We start from the raw sequence: 20,455 nt of genomic DNA on the forward strand, positions 1-20,455 counted from the left end.
CTTCTTGACTTCATATGTTTCTTTAAGAGATAAGTATTTGAAATATATTTTAATGTATTTATAATTTTTCTTCCTGTGCAGCTTGTAATGGAATATTGTTTAGGTTCTGCTTCAGATTTATTAGAAGGTAAGCTACCCCTATTGTCATTATTATAAAATATTAACAATATTTAACATAAAACACATTATAACATAGTACTATCATAATAATATTAGCAGTATTATGAAAAAAATATTGCTAATATTTTTTACTTTGAAGCCAGACTGTAGAGGTAGATCTCTTGAATTTGAGGCAAACCTGTTCTACAGAGCAAGTTCCAAGATAACCAGGACTGCACAGAAACCTGCCTCAAAAATGCCAAAAATAAATAAATAAATAAAAATAAAATTTGAGACAGGGCTCTAGGGCTACACAAAGAAACCCTGTCTCAAAAAATAACCTAAAAGTAAAAATGGATAGATAGATAGATATAAATAAATTTTGAGACAGGGTCTCTCTGTGTTAACTTGGATTCCCTGAAACTCACTACGTAAACCCAGCTGGCCTTCAACACACAGAATACCTTCTTCTGTATCCTGCCACTGTCTCTGTCTCTAGTTATTGTTTTTTAAAGTATTAGAAAAAATAATAATTCAGTTAGTTTATTTAAACAATATTAATACTAGCTAAATATAATATTTTGCAGAAAGTACAAAATCCCTAGCCTTTTCCATTTTCTTCACATGAAATTTGGTATGCTTAAAAAATAGACAAATTTTCTCTTATTGAAACTTTGTATGCATTTTTCTGAATTTTTTGTCATTCAGTTTGATCCATTATTGTTAATAAAAATTAAAATTAGAGGGAATTATCTTGTTACTTTCTTTTACAGTCATCAAGTTAATTGTTCAATATTGTTAAGCTTAGAGGAACATTTGGCTGATTAGTGCATATTAACACTTGTCATAAATGTATACTAGTTATAAAGTTTAATGGCCTTGTTTTATCACCATGGAAACTGTCTTGCTGAATGTCTGCTTTTTAAAAAGTAACCCTTGTATGGGTTGGGAAGATAGCTCAGTGAATAAGCAATTGCTGCACAAACATTAGACCTGAGATCAGATCCTCAAAACTTAAGTTAGGCATGGTAGTGTGCTTCAGTAATTCCAGTGCGCCACAGGGAGATAGAAGTAAAGAAAAGAGGCTTGTGGCCTAGCATATGTAGAAAAGCAAATACCAAAGAGACTCTACTTCAAACAAGGTAGGAGGTTGAGGATCAGTGTTGTTCTTTGACCATGCATACACTGGTGCACACGCATACTATACAAATAACAATGTGTCAGTTTTTATATTCACACATATTTTAAAACTAAGATTACTTTTGCATTTTTTATGGATATGTGCTGTGTGCATTATGTGCATGTACACCACAGTGTATGTGTGGAAGCCAGAGGGTAACTTGAAGGAGTTGGTTCTCTTCCACTATGTAGGTTCAGGGCATTCGACTCTTATCCTGAAGCTTGCAATTTACCCACTAATCCATCTTTATATATTTTTAAAACAAAAATATTCTGTATGATTATTTTCAAATAAATTTCTACTTTCAGTTCATAAAAAGCCATTACAAGAAGTGGAAATAGCAGCAATTACACATGGTGCTCTCCAGGGACTAGCTTATTTACATTCTCATACCATGATCCATAGGTAAGTGACTCAAAACAGAGTTGATTGTCTTTGATGTTTTTGATTACTTTAGCCAAATAGTGTGTGTGTGTGTGTGTGTGTGTGTGTATATATATATTAAATTATTTAGATTGTTCACATATTAGAAAGAACACAGTATATACTTGATCTGTTTAGAATAAAACATTGTTTCTCTTGCCTGTGTGTGTTGTTATATTTCCTAAAGCGCATGTATTTTATGGAACTTAACTGTAGAGATACCTAGCTTGCAAACTGGAAGGGATATTCAGGGTCATAAAGTTTGTCTGCTTGTACAATTAATGCTCTAATTTGTGACTATAATTTCTTTAAGATTGCAAGGCCAAATAGATTAGAGCTTGAATTTAATGGATCTTTTTTTCCTGATAACTAATAATGGCAGATTTGTTTCATTGATTCCATGACATGGACCAAAACCTTTATAATTCTGAACATAAACTCCTAATCATTTTGATAAAATTATATTATCATTAGAGTTAAGCTATAAAAACTATAATCTAGTTTTAGTTTTGTCTGTTTCTCATAGATACTAGCATTTAAAAAATGGTGTATGTGATCCGGGCAGTAAACATTAAACTAGGCAGTCATTTTGAGTTAATGGATTGTCATTATTTTTAGATGAGTGTAAGTGAAACCCAACAGAAATCCCTATAGTAGCAAGTGAGGCAATGGCCGAATTGGAATTAGAATGTATTTTCTTATCTCCAAAGTACCACCTATGCATAAGTCCTGCGAATCTCCAGCACTGCACACACAATCACAGGGAGAAAGAACTTTCCCATCTACAAAGAAAAAACACAAAGTGTTTTATACTTCGTATTACATGTATGAGAATTATAAGTCTTGTAAATGCTTTTTCTCTTTAAGTTTTATAAAGTGAAATAGGGAGGTGATGAGAGGGCTCAGTGGTTGAGAACACTGGTTGCTTTTCCAGAGTTCCTGAGTTCAATTCCCAGCAACCACATGGTGGCTCACAACCATCTATAAAGGGTCCTGATGCCCTCTTCTGGAGTGCAGGTGTATATGTAGACCAAGCACCCCTACATTTTAAATGAATAAATAAATGTATAAATGTATGAATTATTTATTTATTTATACATTTATTTATTTATATATAAAAAGTAGGTATTCTATCACCTATGGGACATATAGTCCCATTGTGTAAAAGTCCATATACCTTAGCTTAGTTTGGATAGTGTGTTTACTTACTCAGAAAAGTAAGTTTGAATGTGAACTTGGGACCATTGATAGTATACTACCCACGTGCTTCAGTTTTCATGTCTGATTGGAAACTGAAATTTGAGAAATGGGGTGAGTCATTGTTTTGTTACAAACTAAGTTTGGAAGATAAGATTCTTGACTATTTTTCCTTTTCTAAGAAAAATGTTTTAACATTTCCTTTAGGGGAAGTATAGAAATCTTATGAATTCAAAGCTGTTGTTCTTAGTCATAAACAAGCTCAAAAATATGCAGTGTAATACAGTTGGCTTTTTTATTGCTTTGTTAACTATTCTATTGTTAGCATATTTATACTTGAATTCTGTTTTTGTTGTCTAATTTTAATTATTACGATGAGAAATTATTGTGGTACTTGATTACTTTTTATTTTTATTCTTATAGTATTTTTATTTTTTATCATTTTAAATACATTCTAATGAAGGAAAGTTGAATAATTTTCTGTGTTCCTTAAATCAGAGATATCAAAGCAGGAAATATCCTTCTGACAGAACCAGGCCAAGTGAAACTTGCTGACTTTGGATCTGCATCCATGGCCTCCCCTGCCAATTCTTTTGTGGGAACACCATATTGGTAAGAATAGTTTTATCTTGTATTGATGGTGATTATACTTTCTAAGATAATATTTTCCTGAAAATAAACTACCATTTTTTTGTTTTGTTTTGTTTTGTTTTGTTTTTTTGAGACAGGGTTTCTCTGTGTAGCCCTGGCTGTCCTGGAACTCACTCTGTAGACCATGCTGGCCTTGAACTCACAAATCCACCTGCCTCTGCCTCCTGAGTGCTAGGATTAAAGGCAGGTGCCACCACGCCTGGCTACTTAAACTACCATTTTTAAACTTAATTTTAAATATAGATTTGTAGGTTTGCCTTTGCAACTGCTTTTTTGTCTTTTCCTTTTTCATTCATCTTTTTATCCTTTCCAAATTTACTTTCCTACCATTTCTGTGTATTGTATGTTAGGTATGGGTGTGAAACATTGCTAATATTCAAGTAGAGGAAATAGACATGCCATATAAACTGTAACAAATTTTCTTTTTAAAATAAATTTTGAAATTTGTGTCTTTAAATGTAAGCCACATGTATTGGGTGATCTTGTAGACCAGAAGAGGGTATCAGATCTCTTGGAGCTGGAGTTGCAGGTGATATAGAGATGAGCCTTCTGATGTGGGTATTAGGAACCAAACTGAGATCCTGTAGAGGAACAGCAATTGCTTAGTACTGTTTTGTCATATCTGCTGCAGCAGACAGTTTCTCACGTTGCTCCTTATTGGTTTGAAACAACAGGCATCCCTGGTCTTTTTGCTTCTGTTTTATGAAAACACATTTACTTTGTATCAGTCATTACATAGACTGATAGTTGAATTGGAGGAGTTTTGCTGTTTTTAATTTTCTGCTTGTGTATATAAAAATAGAAGTGTGGTGAGATCTTTCTTCCCAGTTACCCAGTAACCTTACCACAGGGTTAGTTCTGCCCTCCATACTCTTATTTCTTTCTATCCAGTTACTTTTATGAAATTCTAGCTATTGTCAGCTCTGGACTAGGAATGATTTCATATGTATCTGGAAATGAAAATATGTAAGAAATAATATTTTAGATAGTTAAACTTCCATGTGCTATCTTCGTATATTCTGGAAATTAGTACCTTTGTTCTACTGCATCCTCTTTCTTTTCTTTTCTTTTCTTTTCTTTTCTTTTCTTTTCTTTTCTTTTCTTTCTTTTCTTTTTTTGGTAAGATTTATTTATTTCATTTATGAGTACAATGTAGCTGTCTTCAGTCACACCAGAAGAGGGCACCAGATCTCATTACAGATGGTTGTGAGCCACTATGTGGTTGCTGGGAATTGAACTCAGGACCTCTGGAAGAGCAGCCAGTGCTCTTAACTGCTGAGCCATGTCTCTAGCCCTGCATCCTCTTTCTTATCTATGTTTGAAATCTATATTTTATAAAGGAAAGACTTCCTACAGTGGTAACATTACTCTGGGATGTAAAGTCTCAAAAACATACTAGAGAGAAATTTTGTGACTGTCCAATTTCTTTTTCTTTTTTTTAAAGATTTATTTATTTTATGTATGTGCGTACATTGTCGCAGTCTTCAGACACACCAGAAGGTGGCATTACAGATGGTTGTAATCTACCATGTGGTTGATGGGAATTGAACTCAGGACCTTTGGAAGAGCTCTTAACTGCTGAGCCATCTTTCTAGCCCGACTGTCCAATTTCTAAAAGAAACATTAAAGGGTTAGATTTCAATTTTATGGATAGGCCTTGTGTCTTCCTTTGCATTTCAGGTAAAAAAACAAAAACAAAAACCCAAAAACCTGATAGTGTTTGTTGCTCATGGTAAAATTTAGTACTTAAAAGAAATATTAGAATTTTGTAATACAACCCTGCTCTGGGATGGTCCCTTTGGAATGCTGTTACATTGTGACAAATGGTATGAATGGGTCTCATGTTTTCTGAATACTGATAAATACATACCTACCTTTTAATTTGTTTTACTGTAACAATTTTTATGGTTATAAATGTTGCCTGGGATTCAAATCAATGTTGTTTATGTTGATGGAACTTAAAGTCTCAAACTTTAAGTTGATTGAATATTTATTGTATATTTTAGGATGGCCCCAGAAGTAATTTTAGCCATGGATGAAGGACAGTATGATGGCAAAGTTGATGTATGGTCTCTTGGAATAACGTGTATTGAATTAGGTGAGCATTGGTTTTTATTATTAGGGATTAACTTTTTTGGTGTTTTGTTGTTTTTGAAACAGGATCTCACTGTGTAGCCTTGGCTGGCCTACAACTTGCTCTGGCCAGGATGGCCTCAGATTCATAGAGCTTCACCTGCCGCTGCCTTCTGAAAGTTAAGATTAAAAAATGTATGTCACCATACCTAGCTGAATTAAGTTTTGATTCAGTGTTTTATTTCAATTAATATGTTAAATTATATTTTTATCTTAGATTTCAATTTTTAAGAACTTATTTATTATATGTGTATGGGTATTTTTTATCTGCATGTATGTCTGAGTACCATATGAATACCTGGTGTCTAGGGAGACCAGAGAAGCAGGTGTTGGATCCTCTGGAGATGGCTCAGAAATTAAGAGTACTGACTGCTCTTCCAGAGGTGTACTCAGTTCAATTCCCAGCAACCACATGGTGACTCAAAACCATCTATAATGGGATCCGATGCCCTCTTCTGATGTGTCTGAAGACAGTGACAGTGTTCTCATATAAATAGAATAAATCTTAAAAAAACAAACAAAAGCCAGGCAGTAAAAAACAAACAGAAGCCAGGCAGTGGTGGCGCACGCCTTTAATCCCAGAACTTGGGAGGCAGAGGCAGGCAGATTTCTGAGTTCCAGGCCAGCCTGGTCTACAGAGTGAGTTCTAGGACAGCCAGGGCTACAAAGAGAATCCCTGTCTCGAAAAAACAACAACAACAAAAAAAAAAACCCACAAAAACAAACAAAAGCTTGATCAACAAGTATCCTTATATATTCACATTTTAACAAAGATTTTCACTCTTTTATAGCCGAGAGGAAGCCTCCTTTATTTAATATGAATGCAATGAGTGCCTTATATCACATAGCCCAAAATGAATCCCCTACACTACAATCTAATGAATGGTGAGTATTCCCACAAGATATGATTAATGTTTTGAAAAGTTTGTAAATATTGATACAATAATAGATCATTATCAAAATGACTTAATTTTATATAAATAAAAGAAAGGTTACTTTTCCTTTTAATTTTAGGAACACAAATAACCCTCCTAATTTAATAGCTTTTTAAGCATTACTATTTTGTAATTAAAATGAAGAGATTGTTGTAACTGTTTTAAAAATCGACATGAAGCCGGGCGTGGTGGCGCACGCCTTTAATCCCAGCACTTGGGAGGCAGAGGCAGGCGGATTTCTGAGTTCGAGGCCACCCTGGTCTACAAAGTGAGTTCCAGGACAGCCAGGGCTACAGAGAAACCCTGCCTCGAAAAAAAACAAAACAAAACAAAAAAAAAGAAAAAATAGACATGTAAAAGACATGAGTAAAATGTTTTAATTCTTCTTTCAAAATTATTATGTCTAGCTAAATATGTTAGTCATGTTGCTCTGATTTTTCTTCTGGTGTATTAATTACTAATAAAACTTCATGTAAAACAGTGTATGGAAAAGAGATTGACAGTTTTGGACTAGAATTGTTATGAATTGAAGACATCGTGCATTAGTTACTTTTCTCAGTGCTGTAGCAATGTGCCTGACAAAAGCAACGTAAGGAGAGCTTAGTACAGTTTGAGTGTACAGTCCACCATGATGTGGAAGGCATGCTAGTAGGAACAGGAGGCAGCTGGTTACATGGTGTAACCTTTTGAGGGAGGAATTGGAAAGAGTTAGGTGCTGGAGGATCACTTGATTCATCCCATTTATTCATGCTGGGACCCCAGCCCATGGGATGGTGCTAGCTACTGCCTACATTCAGCATCTGACTTTCTCAGTTAATACTTTCTGGGAGCATCATCATAGACTCACTAAGAGGCATATTTCCAGGGTGATTCTAAATCCTGTCCAGTTGATGGGGTTAAATCATTACTATTCCAGAATTAAACTTCTTGCCCCTCAGTTGCATTTTCATTTCATAATGTAAAATATATTAGTCCATCTCTGAGAGTTGCCATAGTCTTTAACAGTCCCAACATTATACATAATGTATGAAGTCTATTCAGACTTGTAAACTCTCATTTTTGACCATTTGTGCAACAAAAACAAGTCTCATTTTTTATAGTCTCAGAGTCTGGGAGGCAGGAGTATTGCTGCAAGTTCAAAGCCAGCCTGGACTACATTGTGAAACCCTATCTCAAAAAGCAACAAAAATGTGTTGTCCTTTTTGAATATTGGAATTAACTATTGATTGAGTAATTATTATGTAATCACTGAGCTCCCATGAATAATGCTATTATGACATATTACAGGCTTTTAATATTTTAAGAGTATCAGTTTTCTAGATTTAGTGGAAGTTTTATTCTTTTGGTCAGAGCAGCAAATACTTAGGCATTTAAAAATGTTTTTCTCCCTTGTTCTATAGAGTGAGTTCCAGAACTATACTGAGAAACTTTGTCTCTAACCCCCCCCCCCCCCCCCAAATCCTCTTTCGGGCTGGAGAAATGGCTCAGTGGTTAAGAGCACTGACTGCTCTTCCAGAGGTCCTGAGTTCAATTCCCAGCAACCACATGGTGGCTCACAACCGTCTGTAATGGGATCTGATGCCCTCTTCTTGTATATATGAAGACAAATACAGTGTAGTTATATAAATAAAATAGATATAAAAAAGAAAAATCCTTGTAGAGAATAAAAATGTTTCCCTAAAATATGCTCCATAGAAAACAATCCAAAGTGTGTAAATAACAAGAGGCTTAAAAACAGAGAAGAGACTGGGAAACCATATTTAGGAAAGAACTCTGATTGGGGTTTCTTCCTCTTGACTTGATATTGGGTGATTATTCATAGGTAAATATGAAGGAACAGGATATTTTGTTTTCTTTTTGAATTCTAACCAAGTACTCACCCTGCCAATGCACTGTACACCCAGCCTAGGGTTTTTAAATGCTCTATGCAAGTCTGTTTTTGGCTAACGTTAAAGAATTGTTGGTTGTTTTAGATAACTTTAAATGAAATAATTTAATTTTACTTTAGATGAAATTATATTATCATTTCTTTTCCACTCTTCTTCCTGTGAGTAGACATTGCCTTTTTGGATGTGTTTTTAAAAGAAATAGCAATATGTTCACTTGATACTTTCTTTACAATAGGTCTGATTATTTTCGAAACTTTGTAGATTCTTGCCTCCAGAAAATCCCTCAAGATCGCCCTACATCAGAGGAACTTTTAAAGGTCAGTTTGTAAAACTTTGTTTTTATCCCTTAAGAAATTAATTAAAAATTTTTTTTCTTTCTTTCTTTTCTTTTTTCTCAATCAGGAATAACTATGTTAGAGTTTTTACTAAAATACTAAATTTGGGGCCAGTAAGATGGCTTAGTAGGTAAGGGTGCTTGTTGCCAAACCTCACAACCTGTTTTGAATCCTTGAAATTCACATTGTGGAAAGTGAAAACTGAATGACTTTAGTGTGTGTGTGTACATAAGTAATAAAACTATAATAGAGGCTTTGTAATTATAAAATAACAACTTAAAAGTGTTATTTTTGGGCTGGTGAGATGGCTCAGTGGGTAAGAGCACCCGACTGCTCTTCTGAAGGTCCAGAGTTCAAATCCCAGCAACCACATGGTGGCTCACAACCATCCGTAACGAGATCTGGCGCCCTCTTCTGGAGTGTCTGAAGACAGCTACAGTGTACTTACATATAATTAATAAATAAATAAGTGTTATTTTTGAAGCTGGGTGTGGTGGTGCATTCCTTTAATCCCAGCACTCAGGAGGCAAAGGCAGGTGGATTTCTGAGTTCGAGGACAGCCAGGGCTACACAGAGAAACCCTGTCTTGAAAAAACAAAACAAAAAAAGTGTTATTTTTGGTCCTGGCACTCAAATAGGACTACACGTTAAGCATGTATTATACTCATTCAACTATTTTCCCCAACCCATTTAAGTACTAATTTTTGTTTTTTTGAGACAGTGTCTCACTGTGTATCTATGACTATTCTAGAAATTACTACTACACGGCCTTTGTTGTTCTAAAAACAAAAATCCCAGGCGTTTGATTTTACCAAATGAAGACTTGTGAGCCAAAGACTGTGTTGAAAACCTGCTAGCTCAGAAAGACAGAAAGCATCCAGCTAACCTTCCTCTTCAACCTACATTCCACAAGGAAAAAGACTTTCTTCTTCTCCACACTTCAGATCAGTGTCCTTCTTTGCACTTCTTTATGTTCACTCCCTTTATGTCAACTGGTTGGTTGCTCTGTCTCTTGACCTAGAGTTGAGTTTATTTAATCCTGTTTACAGAAAGCTCTTAGCTGAGTCACACCACAAGATTTCCAGTTGGGATCAATGTGATCTAATATCCTGACCTTGAACTCAACAGAGATTACACTACCTCTGCCTCCTGAGTGTAAGGTTAGACATGTGAACCACCACATCCAGTACTAGTATTTTTAATCTTATCTTTTGACAACTTTTATCTGTGGTTCTGAGTATTGAACTCAGGGGTTTGAATACAGTAGGTGGGCATTTTTCCAATTGAGCTACCCCACCCCAATCCTGGTAACTTTATCTTAAATACTGCATTTTGTTTTAAAAAATTCTAAAGATGTGTGTGTGTGTGTGTGTGTGTGTTTTGGGGAGTGGGCTATTCTCAGGCTAGAAGCTACCAAGTACTACTGATCTTCCTCCATTTGTAGTCAATTCCAACATGTTATGGATTTTGAGATTCAACTCTAGCTCATTTAGCAATGAAATATTACAAACATGGGGTAGTTTTGGATTGACAAGGTAACTTAGTAAATACAGGCATTTACACAAAGCCTTAAGACCTGAGTTCTATCTATGGAACCTATATGTTAGAAGGAGAGAACTGGCTCTCAGGTTGTCTTCTGACCTGTGTGTGCACCCCCTGACACACACACAAATGTTTTTATGGTGTTAAAATTAAAAATATAGATTCTCTTTTTCTCTTTTTAGCTGGCTATTCTGGTGTTTCATTTTAGTGTTAACCATTTAATTTAATTGCACTGGTAGTAATATAATAGTTTTACTAAATTTAATGTAGTGTTTTGTTTTGACACAAGGTCTCACTTTGACTTGCCTGTAACTTGATACATAAACCATGGTGGCCTTGAACTCACAAAGGTCCTCCTGTCTCTGCCTCTCCAGTGTTGGGATTAAAAGTGTACACTACTACTTATTGTAGTACTTAAAGGTTTTTTTGTTTTTTTTGTTTGTTTGTTTGTTTGTTTCTTTTTTGAGATAGAATCTAATGTATCCCAGGTTGGCCTTGAAATTTTGCTTTGTAGTTGAGAATGATCTCTAAACCACTGATTTTCCTGCCTCTATATCCCAAGTGCTATGTGCTCTCCTGGGATTTAGTAGGACTTCATGATCTTAGACAAATACCAATTGAACTACATCCCTGGCTCTTTTCAAATCTCTTGATTTTATGCTGAAGAAATGGGTCAAAAAAAGAAAGAAAGAAAGAAAGAAAGAGAGAGAGAGAGAGAGAGAGAGAGAGAAAGTAAGAAAGAAAGAAATGGGTCAGTCAGTGATCAAGAATACTGGCTCCTCTTCCAGAGGACCCAAGTTTGATTTCTAGCATCCACAGTTGTTTCTCCTTTCATTCCTGGGGCATATGACACCCTCTTCTGGTTTAATAGGGCACTTCATGCACATGCTGCACAAGACACATGTATGCAAAATACATTGTCAGTAAATACAGATAAAAAGTATTAAAAACATATTGACTAAGCAGTAATGAGAATTTGACTCTAGTTAGGAATTGTTTCAACAAGACTCATGAACTAATTTTATATTAATCTTTTAGAATTCCAAAACAGGTAAATTTTTTTCACTAATATCAGCTAAATAAAACCTACAACAAATATCTGGGCATACATATACATATATCATACATACATTTGATAATATTACTTGCAAGCAATCACAGTATATAGGAAACAATAATTCCTGTTTAGTTCCAAGGAAAAGTCACCTATGGTCTCAGATATAAAAGCCTGACCAACTGAGCACTCACACTGTCAACACATTTTAATAGCCTGGGTATGACTGTTTGTTTATACCTGTATTTCAGCAGTAGAAGGATCATAAGTTCAAAACCAGTATTGGCTGTCATAATGAAACCTCATCTCAAGAAAAAAGAAACCCATAATGTCTAAGTTCTAGTTAATCAGTAGTGAAATTTTTTAGTATGTATAGGTTTTGATAATTTCAACTGTATTTTCACTGGCCAACTAAAAATATTCTGGTGAGGTTTTTTTTTTTCTTCCCGAGAAGCTGGCTGTCCTGGAACTCACTCTGTAGACCAGGCAGCCCTTGAACTCAAATCTGCCTGTCTCTGCTTCCCAAGTGCTGGGATTAAAGACGTGCGCCACCACACCTGGCTCCTGATGAGGATTTTATTCAAGACTATTTAGGCACAAGTTGACCGTAGAAGTTACTACTTTCTAAGTGTCAACAGTCATAGATATAATAAAATTGCATAGCTGTAGATTGTATGAATCTATCATAATTATAGGTTATGAAAAAGGAATATATTGGAACTAATTAGGAGAAAAAAGTAACCTATTTTTATTTTCTGTTCTTCTAGCACATGTTTGTTCTTCGAGAGCGCCCTGAAACAGTGTTAATAGATCTTATTCAAAGGACAAAGGATGCAGTAAGAGAGCTGGACAATCTGCAGTATCGAAAGATGAAGAAACTCCTTTTCCAGGAGGCACATAATGGGCCAGCGGTAGAAGCACAGGAAGAAGAGGAGGTATATACCTAAAAGTGACACAAATTTTGAGTTTAATTTTATTGATTTCTTACAGTACTTGCCCAGAATACCTTTTATGTTACTGGTTCTAATCTACTTTGCTCTTATCATTGATTCTTTAAAATTCTAGTTACAAACAAAGGTCTTTAATCTTGTTATTATAATTTTTTTTCTATCCAACCCCTTTAGTAAAGCCTACCAAAAGTTTTTCACTAAAGAAATCTGTTTGTGTTTGTCAGGTTTCTCTTCTACTTTAATCTTAGTTGAGAAAAGATTTTGATATTTTAATCTATTGGTCTTTTTCCTTAGGAGCAAGATCATGGTGTTGGCCGAACAGGAACAGTGAATAGTGTTGGAAGCAATCAGTCTATCCCTAGTATGTCTATCAGTGCCAGCAGCCAAAGCAGCAGTGTTAATAGTCTTCCAGATGCATCAGATGACAAGAGTGAGCTAGACATGATGGAGGGAGACCATACAGTGATGTCTAACAGTTCTGTCATCCACTTAAAACCTGTGAGTGTTTCCATGATTTGTCTTTGAAGTTTAAGTACTTTGGAATCTGGGTGTGGTGGTGCACACTTGAATCTTAGCACTTGAAATGAACAGGATTTCAAGAGTTCCCTTAGCTACAGAATGAATTTGCAGCCTTCCACATAAGACCTGGGCCACATAAGACCCTGTTTACTACCACCATCCTAGTAACCCATGAAAACAAAAAACCAGTTTGGGTTTGCTCAGTGGTTAAGGTCATTTGTTAACATTTCTAAAGGATCTGAGTTTTTTTTCCTAGGATTCCTAACAAGTAGCTATGTCACTTACAGGTTGTATCACACCTGTGTATAATCCCAGGTCCAAGGGATAGAATGCCCTCTTCTGAACTCCGTGGACACAGGTGGTCTCACTCACTTATGCTCATGCTCGATCGCTCTCTCTCTCTCTCTCTCTCTCTCCCTCTCCCTCTCCCTCTCCCTCTCCTCCCTCTCCCTCTCCCTCTCCCTCTCCCTCTCCCTCTCTCCCCCTCCCTCTCCCTCTCCCTCTCCCTCTCCCTCTTCCCCCCACTCCCCCCTTCCCCCTTCTCCTGCTCTTGTTCTCTTGCTCTTTTTCTCTCACTAAAAAGAAAAAAACTTAGTTTTCCATAGCAGTAGTCTGAAGTGTTAATCTGTTACCTGAATTTTGGAAATTGCTGTTTTTAAATATAAAGAAATTTGGAACAATTTTAGAAAGAATAAAAATATAGAAACATCACATAAACTATTTATTATTAGAATATTTAAAAATCGGAAAAATATGTACGTGAAAATTATGCGCAGTTGTAATTAGAAAATGAGAGTTGATATGACTAATGAGCTAGAAGCAACTTTTGTAGTATCCCACTTTAAAAAAAAAGAATTATTTATTTAATATATATATGAATAAACTGTAGCTGTCTTTAGACACACCAGAAGAGGCATCAGATCCCATTACAGATGGTTGTGAGCCACCATGTGGTTGCTGGGAATTGAACTGAGGACTTCCTGAAAAGTAGTCAGAGCTCTTAACTGTTGAGCCATCTCTTCAGCTCCTGTAGTATCCACTTTTATATTTAAAATAAAATAATGCGTTTGAAAATTCAGGATTTGGTAAAAGTGAGCATCTATTACATTCTTTGCAAAAAATTTTTGCTTGTGTCATGTAGTCATATTTTTACACATATACAGGTCCCATGTTGAGCAGTTTTCCTTGATTATTTTCTCTACCTTCGTTTTGAATCAGGGTCTCGGTTGAGCCCAAAGATTGACCTGACTCACCAATTTGCTCCAGGAATCCCATGTCTCCACCATCTGAGGGCGACAATTACAGACAGTCTGTGCCCTCTTGGCATTTCCATGTGTGATCGGGATTCAAACTCTAATCTTTAAGCTTGTATGACAATTGCTATGTCCACTGAACTATCTCTCCCTAATCATCCTTTGGAATTTTGAGTAAAATATTTTAGTTTTCTCAAGAAGACCTTTTAATAAAAGAAACTTTAATAGTGTATAGTGACCTTGGGTTCAATTCAAAGCAGGCTGGTCATTTTGGATTCAGTTCTTAGCAGTAGAATTAAATAAAAAGAAGACTGTTCTTAAATTTATAGCAGTCCTCTTGCCTCTGAATCTGAGAATAATCTTTTTGATTTTACAACTTGTAGTATTATCTAGAAGTTACTAAACACGATTACTAAAAGATAGGAATAACCATATGCCTACCAACATGAGAGTGGATAAGGAACTTATAGTATATACATCTGTCTTAGTTAAGTGTTTATTGCTGCTGGGCAGTGGTGGCGCACGCCTTTGATCCCAGCACTTGGGAGGCAGAGGCAGGCGGATTTCTGAGATTGAGGCCAGCCTGGTCAACAAAGTGAGTTCCAGGACAGCCAGGGCTACACAGATAAACCCTGTCTGGGCGGGGGGGAGGTTATTGCTGTGAAGGAGACACATGACCAAGGCAATTCTTAAAAAGAACATTTCATTGGGGCTGCCTTACAGTTCAGATATTATGTCTATTATCATCATGGCAGCATGCAAGCAGATTTGGTGCTAGAGAGGTAGGTGAGAGTTCTGTATCCTGATAGGCAGTCAAGCAGTAAGAGAGAGCAACACTGTGCCTGGCTTGAGTTTATGAAACCCCAAAACCCACTCCTGGTGACTGACACACCTACTCCAACAAGACCCAACCTCCCAATAGGGCTACTCCCTATGAGCCTAGGGGAGTCATATTCATTCAAACCACCACATACATCTAATGAAATAAATATTCCTTACCTGTAAATAGAAATAAAGTTAGAGAGTCTGCAGTGTGTGTAATCCTAGCCACTTCGAAGGATAAAGCAGGAGATATAAATTCCAGACCAGTTTGGGGTATGTAGTGAAACTTTTCTCCAAAAAACCAAAACACTCAGAGGCACTATCCAGACAAAAATGGATGAATATTTTATAGTGAAATGTCAATCCTTAGCCACTGGCTCAGTGGTTAAGAACGCTGACTGCTTTTCCCAGGATCTGGGTTCAATTCCCAGCACCCACATGGCAGCTCCCAACTGTAACTGTGGCTCTAGGGGATCTGATACCCTCTTCTAGCGCCTATGGACACGAGTTATACAGGTGGTACACAGACATTCATGAAGGCAAATCATCCATATACATAATAATTTTTTTTTAAAAATTTAAAAATGAAATGTAAATAAAGTGTTTGCATATCAGGATCTATAGGGATAAGTGCTAATACAAAAGTTACCATAATCTGAATAGATGATAGAATGGAAGATACTGCTAATTGATAAAAGTAGCTACAGTTTGAGGTGCTATAACATGGTGATAGATTTATAGTGCTGAAAAGGTAGCTATTTTCAATTAAAATGGCTAAAGGGAAAAAATGGTTTTTGTTTTTTGTTGTTGTTTTTAAAGGCAAGGCTTTAGCTTGTCTGTAGACCTGACTGGCCTTGAACTCAGATCTGCCTGCCTATGCCTCCCAAGTTCTAGGAATAAAAGTATATTACCATGCTCAGTCTTAATATATTTTAACAGATCCACAGACCTATTGTGGATGATGGTTAAACTGTAGTATCATTATTTATATATATTTTCCACTTAATTTTTTTCTTTTCTTTTAAGACATGGTCTTTGTCTAGTCAGGGTTGGCTTCACAATCATGGCAATGCTGTCTCAGCATAGACATCATTAAAAAAACTACCACACCCAGTAATGATTACAGTAATTTTCTTTCATTGCTATAGCTTTCTCGTTTGTTTTTTTTTTAATAAATGGCAGAAATATAAACATAATCTAAAGCCTTAGCATAGTGGCACACATCTATAATCAAAGCAGAGAAAACACACAAAACAGCAAAATAGTCCTGTACTGCTTATTAAAACTCAACTGTTTAATTTTTTTATTACCATTTGGAACATTCACTACATGCCCTAATTTGCTTTTAAGTTACATTAAGGCCTTTCAGTTGTGTTTTTGTTATTTTTAAATATGGATATGTTAGTGTGTGTATGTGTGTATACATAAGCGTACACATGCCCCAGAAAGCCAGAGTCGTCAGATTCCCTAAAGCTAGAGAGAAAGATACTTGTGAACCACCTGATGTGGGTGCTGGGAATCAAACTTGGGTCCTCTGCTAGAAAGTACATACTATTGACCACTGAGCCATCTTTTCAATTCAAGCTTTTTGGATTTGCACAGAATGTTATTTTTTATTACCATTTGAAACATTCATTATATGTTGTCCTATTTTGCTTTTAAGGTATATTAATGCTTTTTAGATTTTTTTTTTAAATATATGTGTACATGTGTGGGGGGGGTTGGTGGGTACATTTTCTATGTTGAATATATACTATTTCATGTACTCTGGAAATAATTTCAGCTAACTCTATTTTTGTTGAAAGAATCAATAGTATTTCTAGCTTCTATTTCTGTTTTGTTGAATTGTGGATTTCTTTTCTTTTTTTAGATTGCTTAATAAAATTGTCTTTAGTCTTTTCCTTGAATGCTCAAATAAATTGTTCATCTTACATAATATTTTCTCTTTTTCTGTCTTTTAAGGAGGAGGAAAATTATCAGGAAGAAGGAGATCCTAGAACAAGAGCATCAGACCCACAGTCTCCCCCTCAGGTGTCTCGTCATAAGTCACATTATCGTAATAGAGAACACTTTGCAACCATACGAACAGCATCACTGGTACGTATCACTCAGTTCCAAATTTAGTATCTTTTTATGTTGGTAGTATACAGAAAATACATTTAACCTTCTTATCTTCATGTTTGGATTTATTTTGCAAAACATTCAACATTTAAATTCCCTGTTTGAAGAAAGCAAGGTGTTTATTCACATAATATTTTAAAATGCTTAAGAGAACTACAAAGTACTGAACAGGCATTCAAATGAATTTTAATAATTTTGGTTTTTGGAACAAGGTGTTACTGTGTAAACCAGGCTAAACTGGAACTCACTGATGTCCACCTGCCTCTGCTCACTGAAGGAGTTCACCACCATGCTCAGCTTCAAAATTAGTTTTTATTAGTGGTATTAAAGAAGTATTTGTGAAATAGTTTGAGCATTTAAAATTTTTATGTATAAGACAAGAGAACCAATGTTATTGCCAAATAAAAACTAACATGCCAGGTATGTTAGCACAAACTTTTATTCTCAGCATTCAGGAAGCAGAGGCAGGTGGATCTCTGAGTCTGAGGCTAGCCTGCTTTATATAGTAAGTTCCAGGATGGCCAGGGATACACAGAGAAATATTGTGTAGGGGTTAGGTAGGAGGTGGGAGGTAGGGGTAGGAAGGGAAAAAAGAGTGAGAGTTGAAAAACAAAAGAATTGGGGCTGGAGAAATGGCTCAGCGGTTAAGAGTACAGACTGCTCTTCCAGAGGTCAAGTCCAAGTCCCAGCAACCACATGGTAACTCACAACCATCTACAATGAGATCTGATGCCCTGTTCTGGTGTGTCTGAAGACAGCAACTGTGTACTCAAATAAATATAAAAAAAAAAAGAAGAAAGAAAGACTGACTGACAGACAGAAGACAGACAAAAGAATTAACAGTAAGGGAAGTCGAGCAGTGGTGGCACATGCCTTTAATCCCAGCACTTGGGAGGCAGAGGCAGGCGGATTTCTGGTCTACAGAGTGAGTTCCAGGACAGCCAAGACTACACAGAGAAACCCTGTCTCGAAAAAAAAAAAAAAACGATTGTGATTCAACCTCCTACTCAGGTTCGTTTTGTGCTCTTTAGCATAAGTGATCTTTCATTTCAGATTTATTTCAAGTAGTTGAGGCTTTAGGCATGCTCTTTTTTTGTACAGTTGTTTCTAGTTTTTGTTAGTCTCTCCCCTCTCCCCAAGAGTTTTTCAATACATTGTTTCTCTTTGTAGCCTTAGCTGTCCTGGAACTCACTCTGTAGACCAAAGTGGCCTCAAAACCTTGCCTCTGGCTCCTGAATGCTGGGATTATAAGTGTACACTGCCATTGAGGCCTCTGTATTTTCTTTCTATTTTCATATACATTTAGAATCAGCCTATTTCTTTAAAATATCTGTTAGAAATTTCAATTTTAAACTGTTAATTACTTCCTTAATAGTAATATTCTAAATCCTTTATTATTTTGTTTAGTAGAGACAGAGTCTTGTGATATAAAAGACTTATTTGGCCTTATACTCATTATATATAGTACTATCAGTCTATACTTTTGAAAATTTGGCAATTTTTTTTTTTTTAAGACAGCCAAATGCTAAGATTACAGGCCTACGCCACCATGCTCAGCTTCCTAAATGCTTGTGAAAGAAAATTGTTTTGCCTTCTTTTCTCCTCCTCTATTGTATGTCTAGGTTACAAGACAGATGCAAGAACATGAACAGGACTCTGAACTTAGAGAACAGATGTCTGGTTACAAGCGGATGAGGCGACAGCATCAAAAGCAGCTGATGACGCTGGAAAATAAACTGAAGGCAGAGATGGACGAACATCGGCTCAGATTAGACAAAGATCTTGAAACTCAGCGTAACAATTTCGCTGCAGAAATGGAGAAACTTATTAAGAAACACCAAGCTGCTATGGAAAAAGAGGTGATCATTTCAATATTAATATTAATATTAATTCATCTCTTAATTATCCAGATTAGCATTTTGAAGTTTAAAGTATCTAGCCCTAGGAAATAAGTAAATTGATCCAGGAAAGACAAGCATTTATGTAAACTTGTATAAAGCTTTCTGTTTAAGGAAAGATTCCTATATGCTTTCTTATTAGTTTTATAAATGAAACTGCTGCTTTTTGGGATTGGGGTGGGTTCAAGACAAGGTTTCTCTATGTAGCAGTTTTGACTGTACTGGTATCACTTTGTGGCCCTGGATGGCCTCAAAATGACACAGATCCTCCTGCCTCTGCCTTCTAACTTCAGCTGCAGGGGAACCAACAGCCTCTTCAGGCCTCCTTGAGTACCCAGACTTGTGTGACATGCACAGGTATACATAAACAGTTTTTTTAGGGAATATATAATCTTGCCTATATTGAGAATTTTATATACCTACTGGATTCTCTTTCACTCTCCAAGTTAAAAAATGGAAAAAAATACATTTTTTAAAATTAGGAAAATGACAGCATAAATATTAATACTTGATTTTTATATAGTTTTATGAAACTATGCAGATATTCATAGTCATGGTAGGTGATGAGAAAATGGGTATTAGTTTGAGAAGTGTTAGATATTGACATATATAGGAAAGCAACTCCTTAAATAGTATTTACATTGTGATTAAAAATTGATTCAGAGCCAGGTGGTGGTAGTACACACTTATAATCCCAGTGCACTGGAAGCAGAGGCAGGCAGATCTCTGTGATTTGAGGCCAGCCTGATCTACAAAGTGAGTTCCAAGACAGCTACACAGAGAAACTTTGTCTTGAAAAAAAGCAAACAAGAGGCTGGAGAGATGGCTCAGCGGTTAGGAGCACTGAATGCTCTTCTGAAGGTTCCTGAGTTCAAATCCCAGCAACCACATGGTGGCTCACAACCATCTGTAATAGGATCTGATGCCCTCTTCTTGTGTGTCTGAAGACAGCTACAGGGTACTCATCATATAAATAAAATTAAAAAAAAAAAAAAGAAAGAAAGAAAAAGAAAAAAGCAAACAAAAAGTAAATTACTAAAATTGGTTAAGTCAGGGCTGGAGAGATGGCTCAGTGGGTAAGAGCACCCAACTGCTCTTCTGAAGGTCCAGAGTTCAAATCCCAGCAACCACATGGTGGCTCACAACCATCTGTAACGAGATTTGACTCTGTCTTCTGGAGTGTCTGAAGACAGCTACAGTGTACTTACATATAATAAATAAATAAAATCTTTAAAAAATTCCAAACTTTAGGAAAAAAAAATTGGTTAAGTTAGATGTCATTGCACATAACTATATCTGCAGCATTTTTGGGAGACTGAGACAGGATTGAAAGCTGAAGGAAAGCTAATTGGAGTTACACACATAGCAAGTCACAAATGGCCCAAGTAAGTCACACAGTAAGGCATAGTTAATTTTTTAGAAAAAGGTAGGGAGCTTTCCTAGTGTGTTGTAGG

The 20,455-nt window shown here is 36.0% G+C and overlaps 1 protein-coding gene across 5 annotated transcripts in view; it reads left to right on the forward strand.

The window, feature by feature from the left end:
- Positions 1–20,455, forward strand: part of Taok1 (TAO kinase 1) — a 72,238-nt gene that overhangs the window by 32,865 nt on the left and 18,918 nt on the right. For all 5 annotated transcript variants that reach the window (XM_029483185.1, XM_029483183.1, XM_029483184.1 and 2 more), the window contains 10 exons: positions 82–127; positions 1,588–1,684; positions 3,398–3,511; positions 5,557–5,648; positions 6,475–6,568; positions 8,743–8,824; positions 12,206–12,373; positions 12,683–12,886; positions 16,945–17,079; positions 18,726–18,962. In XM_029483185.1, the coding sequence (XP_029339045.1) occupies positions 82–127; positions 1,588–1,684; positions 3,398–3,511; positions 5,557–5,648; positions 6,475–6,568; positions 8,743–8,824; positions 12,206–12,373; positions 12,683–12,886; positions 16,945–17,079; positions 18,726–18,962 (1,269 nt within the window). The remainder of the gene's footprint in view (positions 1–81; positions 128–1,587; positions 1,685–3,397; positions 3,512–5,556; positions 5,649–6,474; positions 6,569–8,742; positions 8,825–12,205; positions 12,374–12,682; positions 12,887–16,944; positions 17,080–18,725; positions 18,963–20,455) is intronic.

The sequence above is a fragment of the Mus caroli genome, unplaced genomic scaffold (assembly GCF_978045245.1).
Source record: "Mus caroli unplaced genomic scaffold, Mus_caroli_1 scaffold_13, whole genome shotgun sequence".
Lineage (NCBI taxonomy): Eukaryota > Metazoa > Chordata > Mammalia > Rodentia > Muridae > Mus > Mus caroli.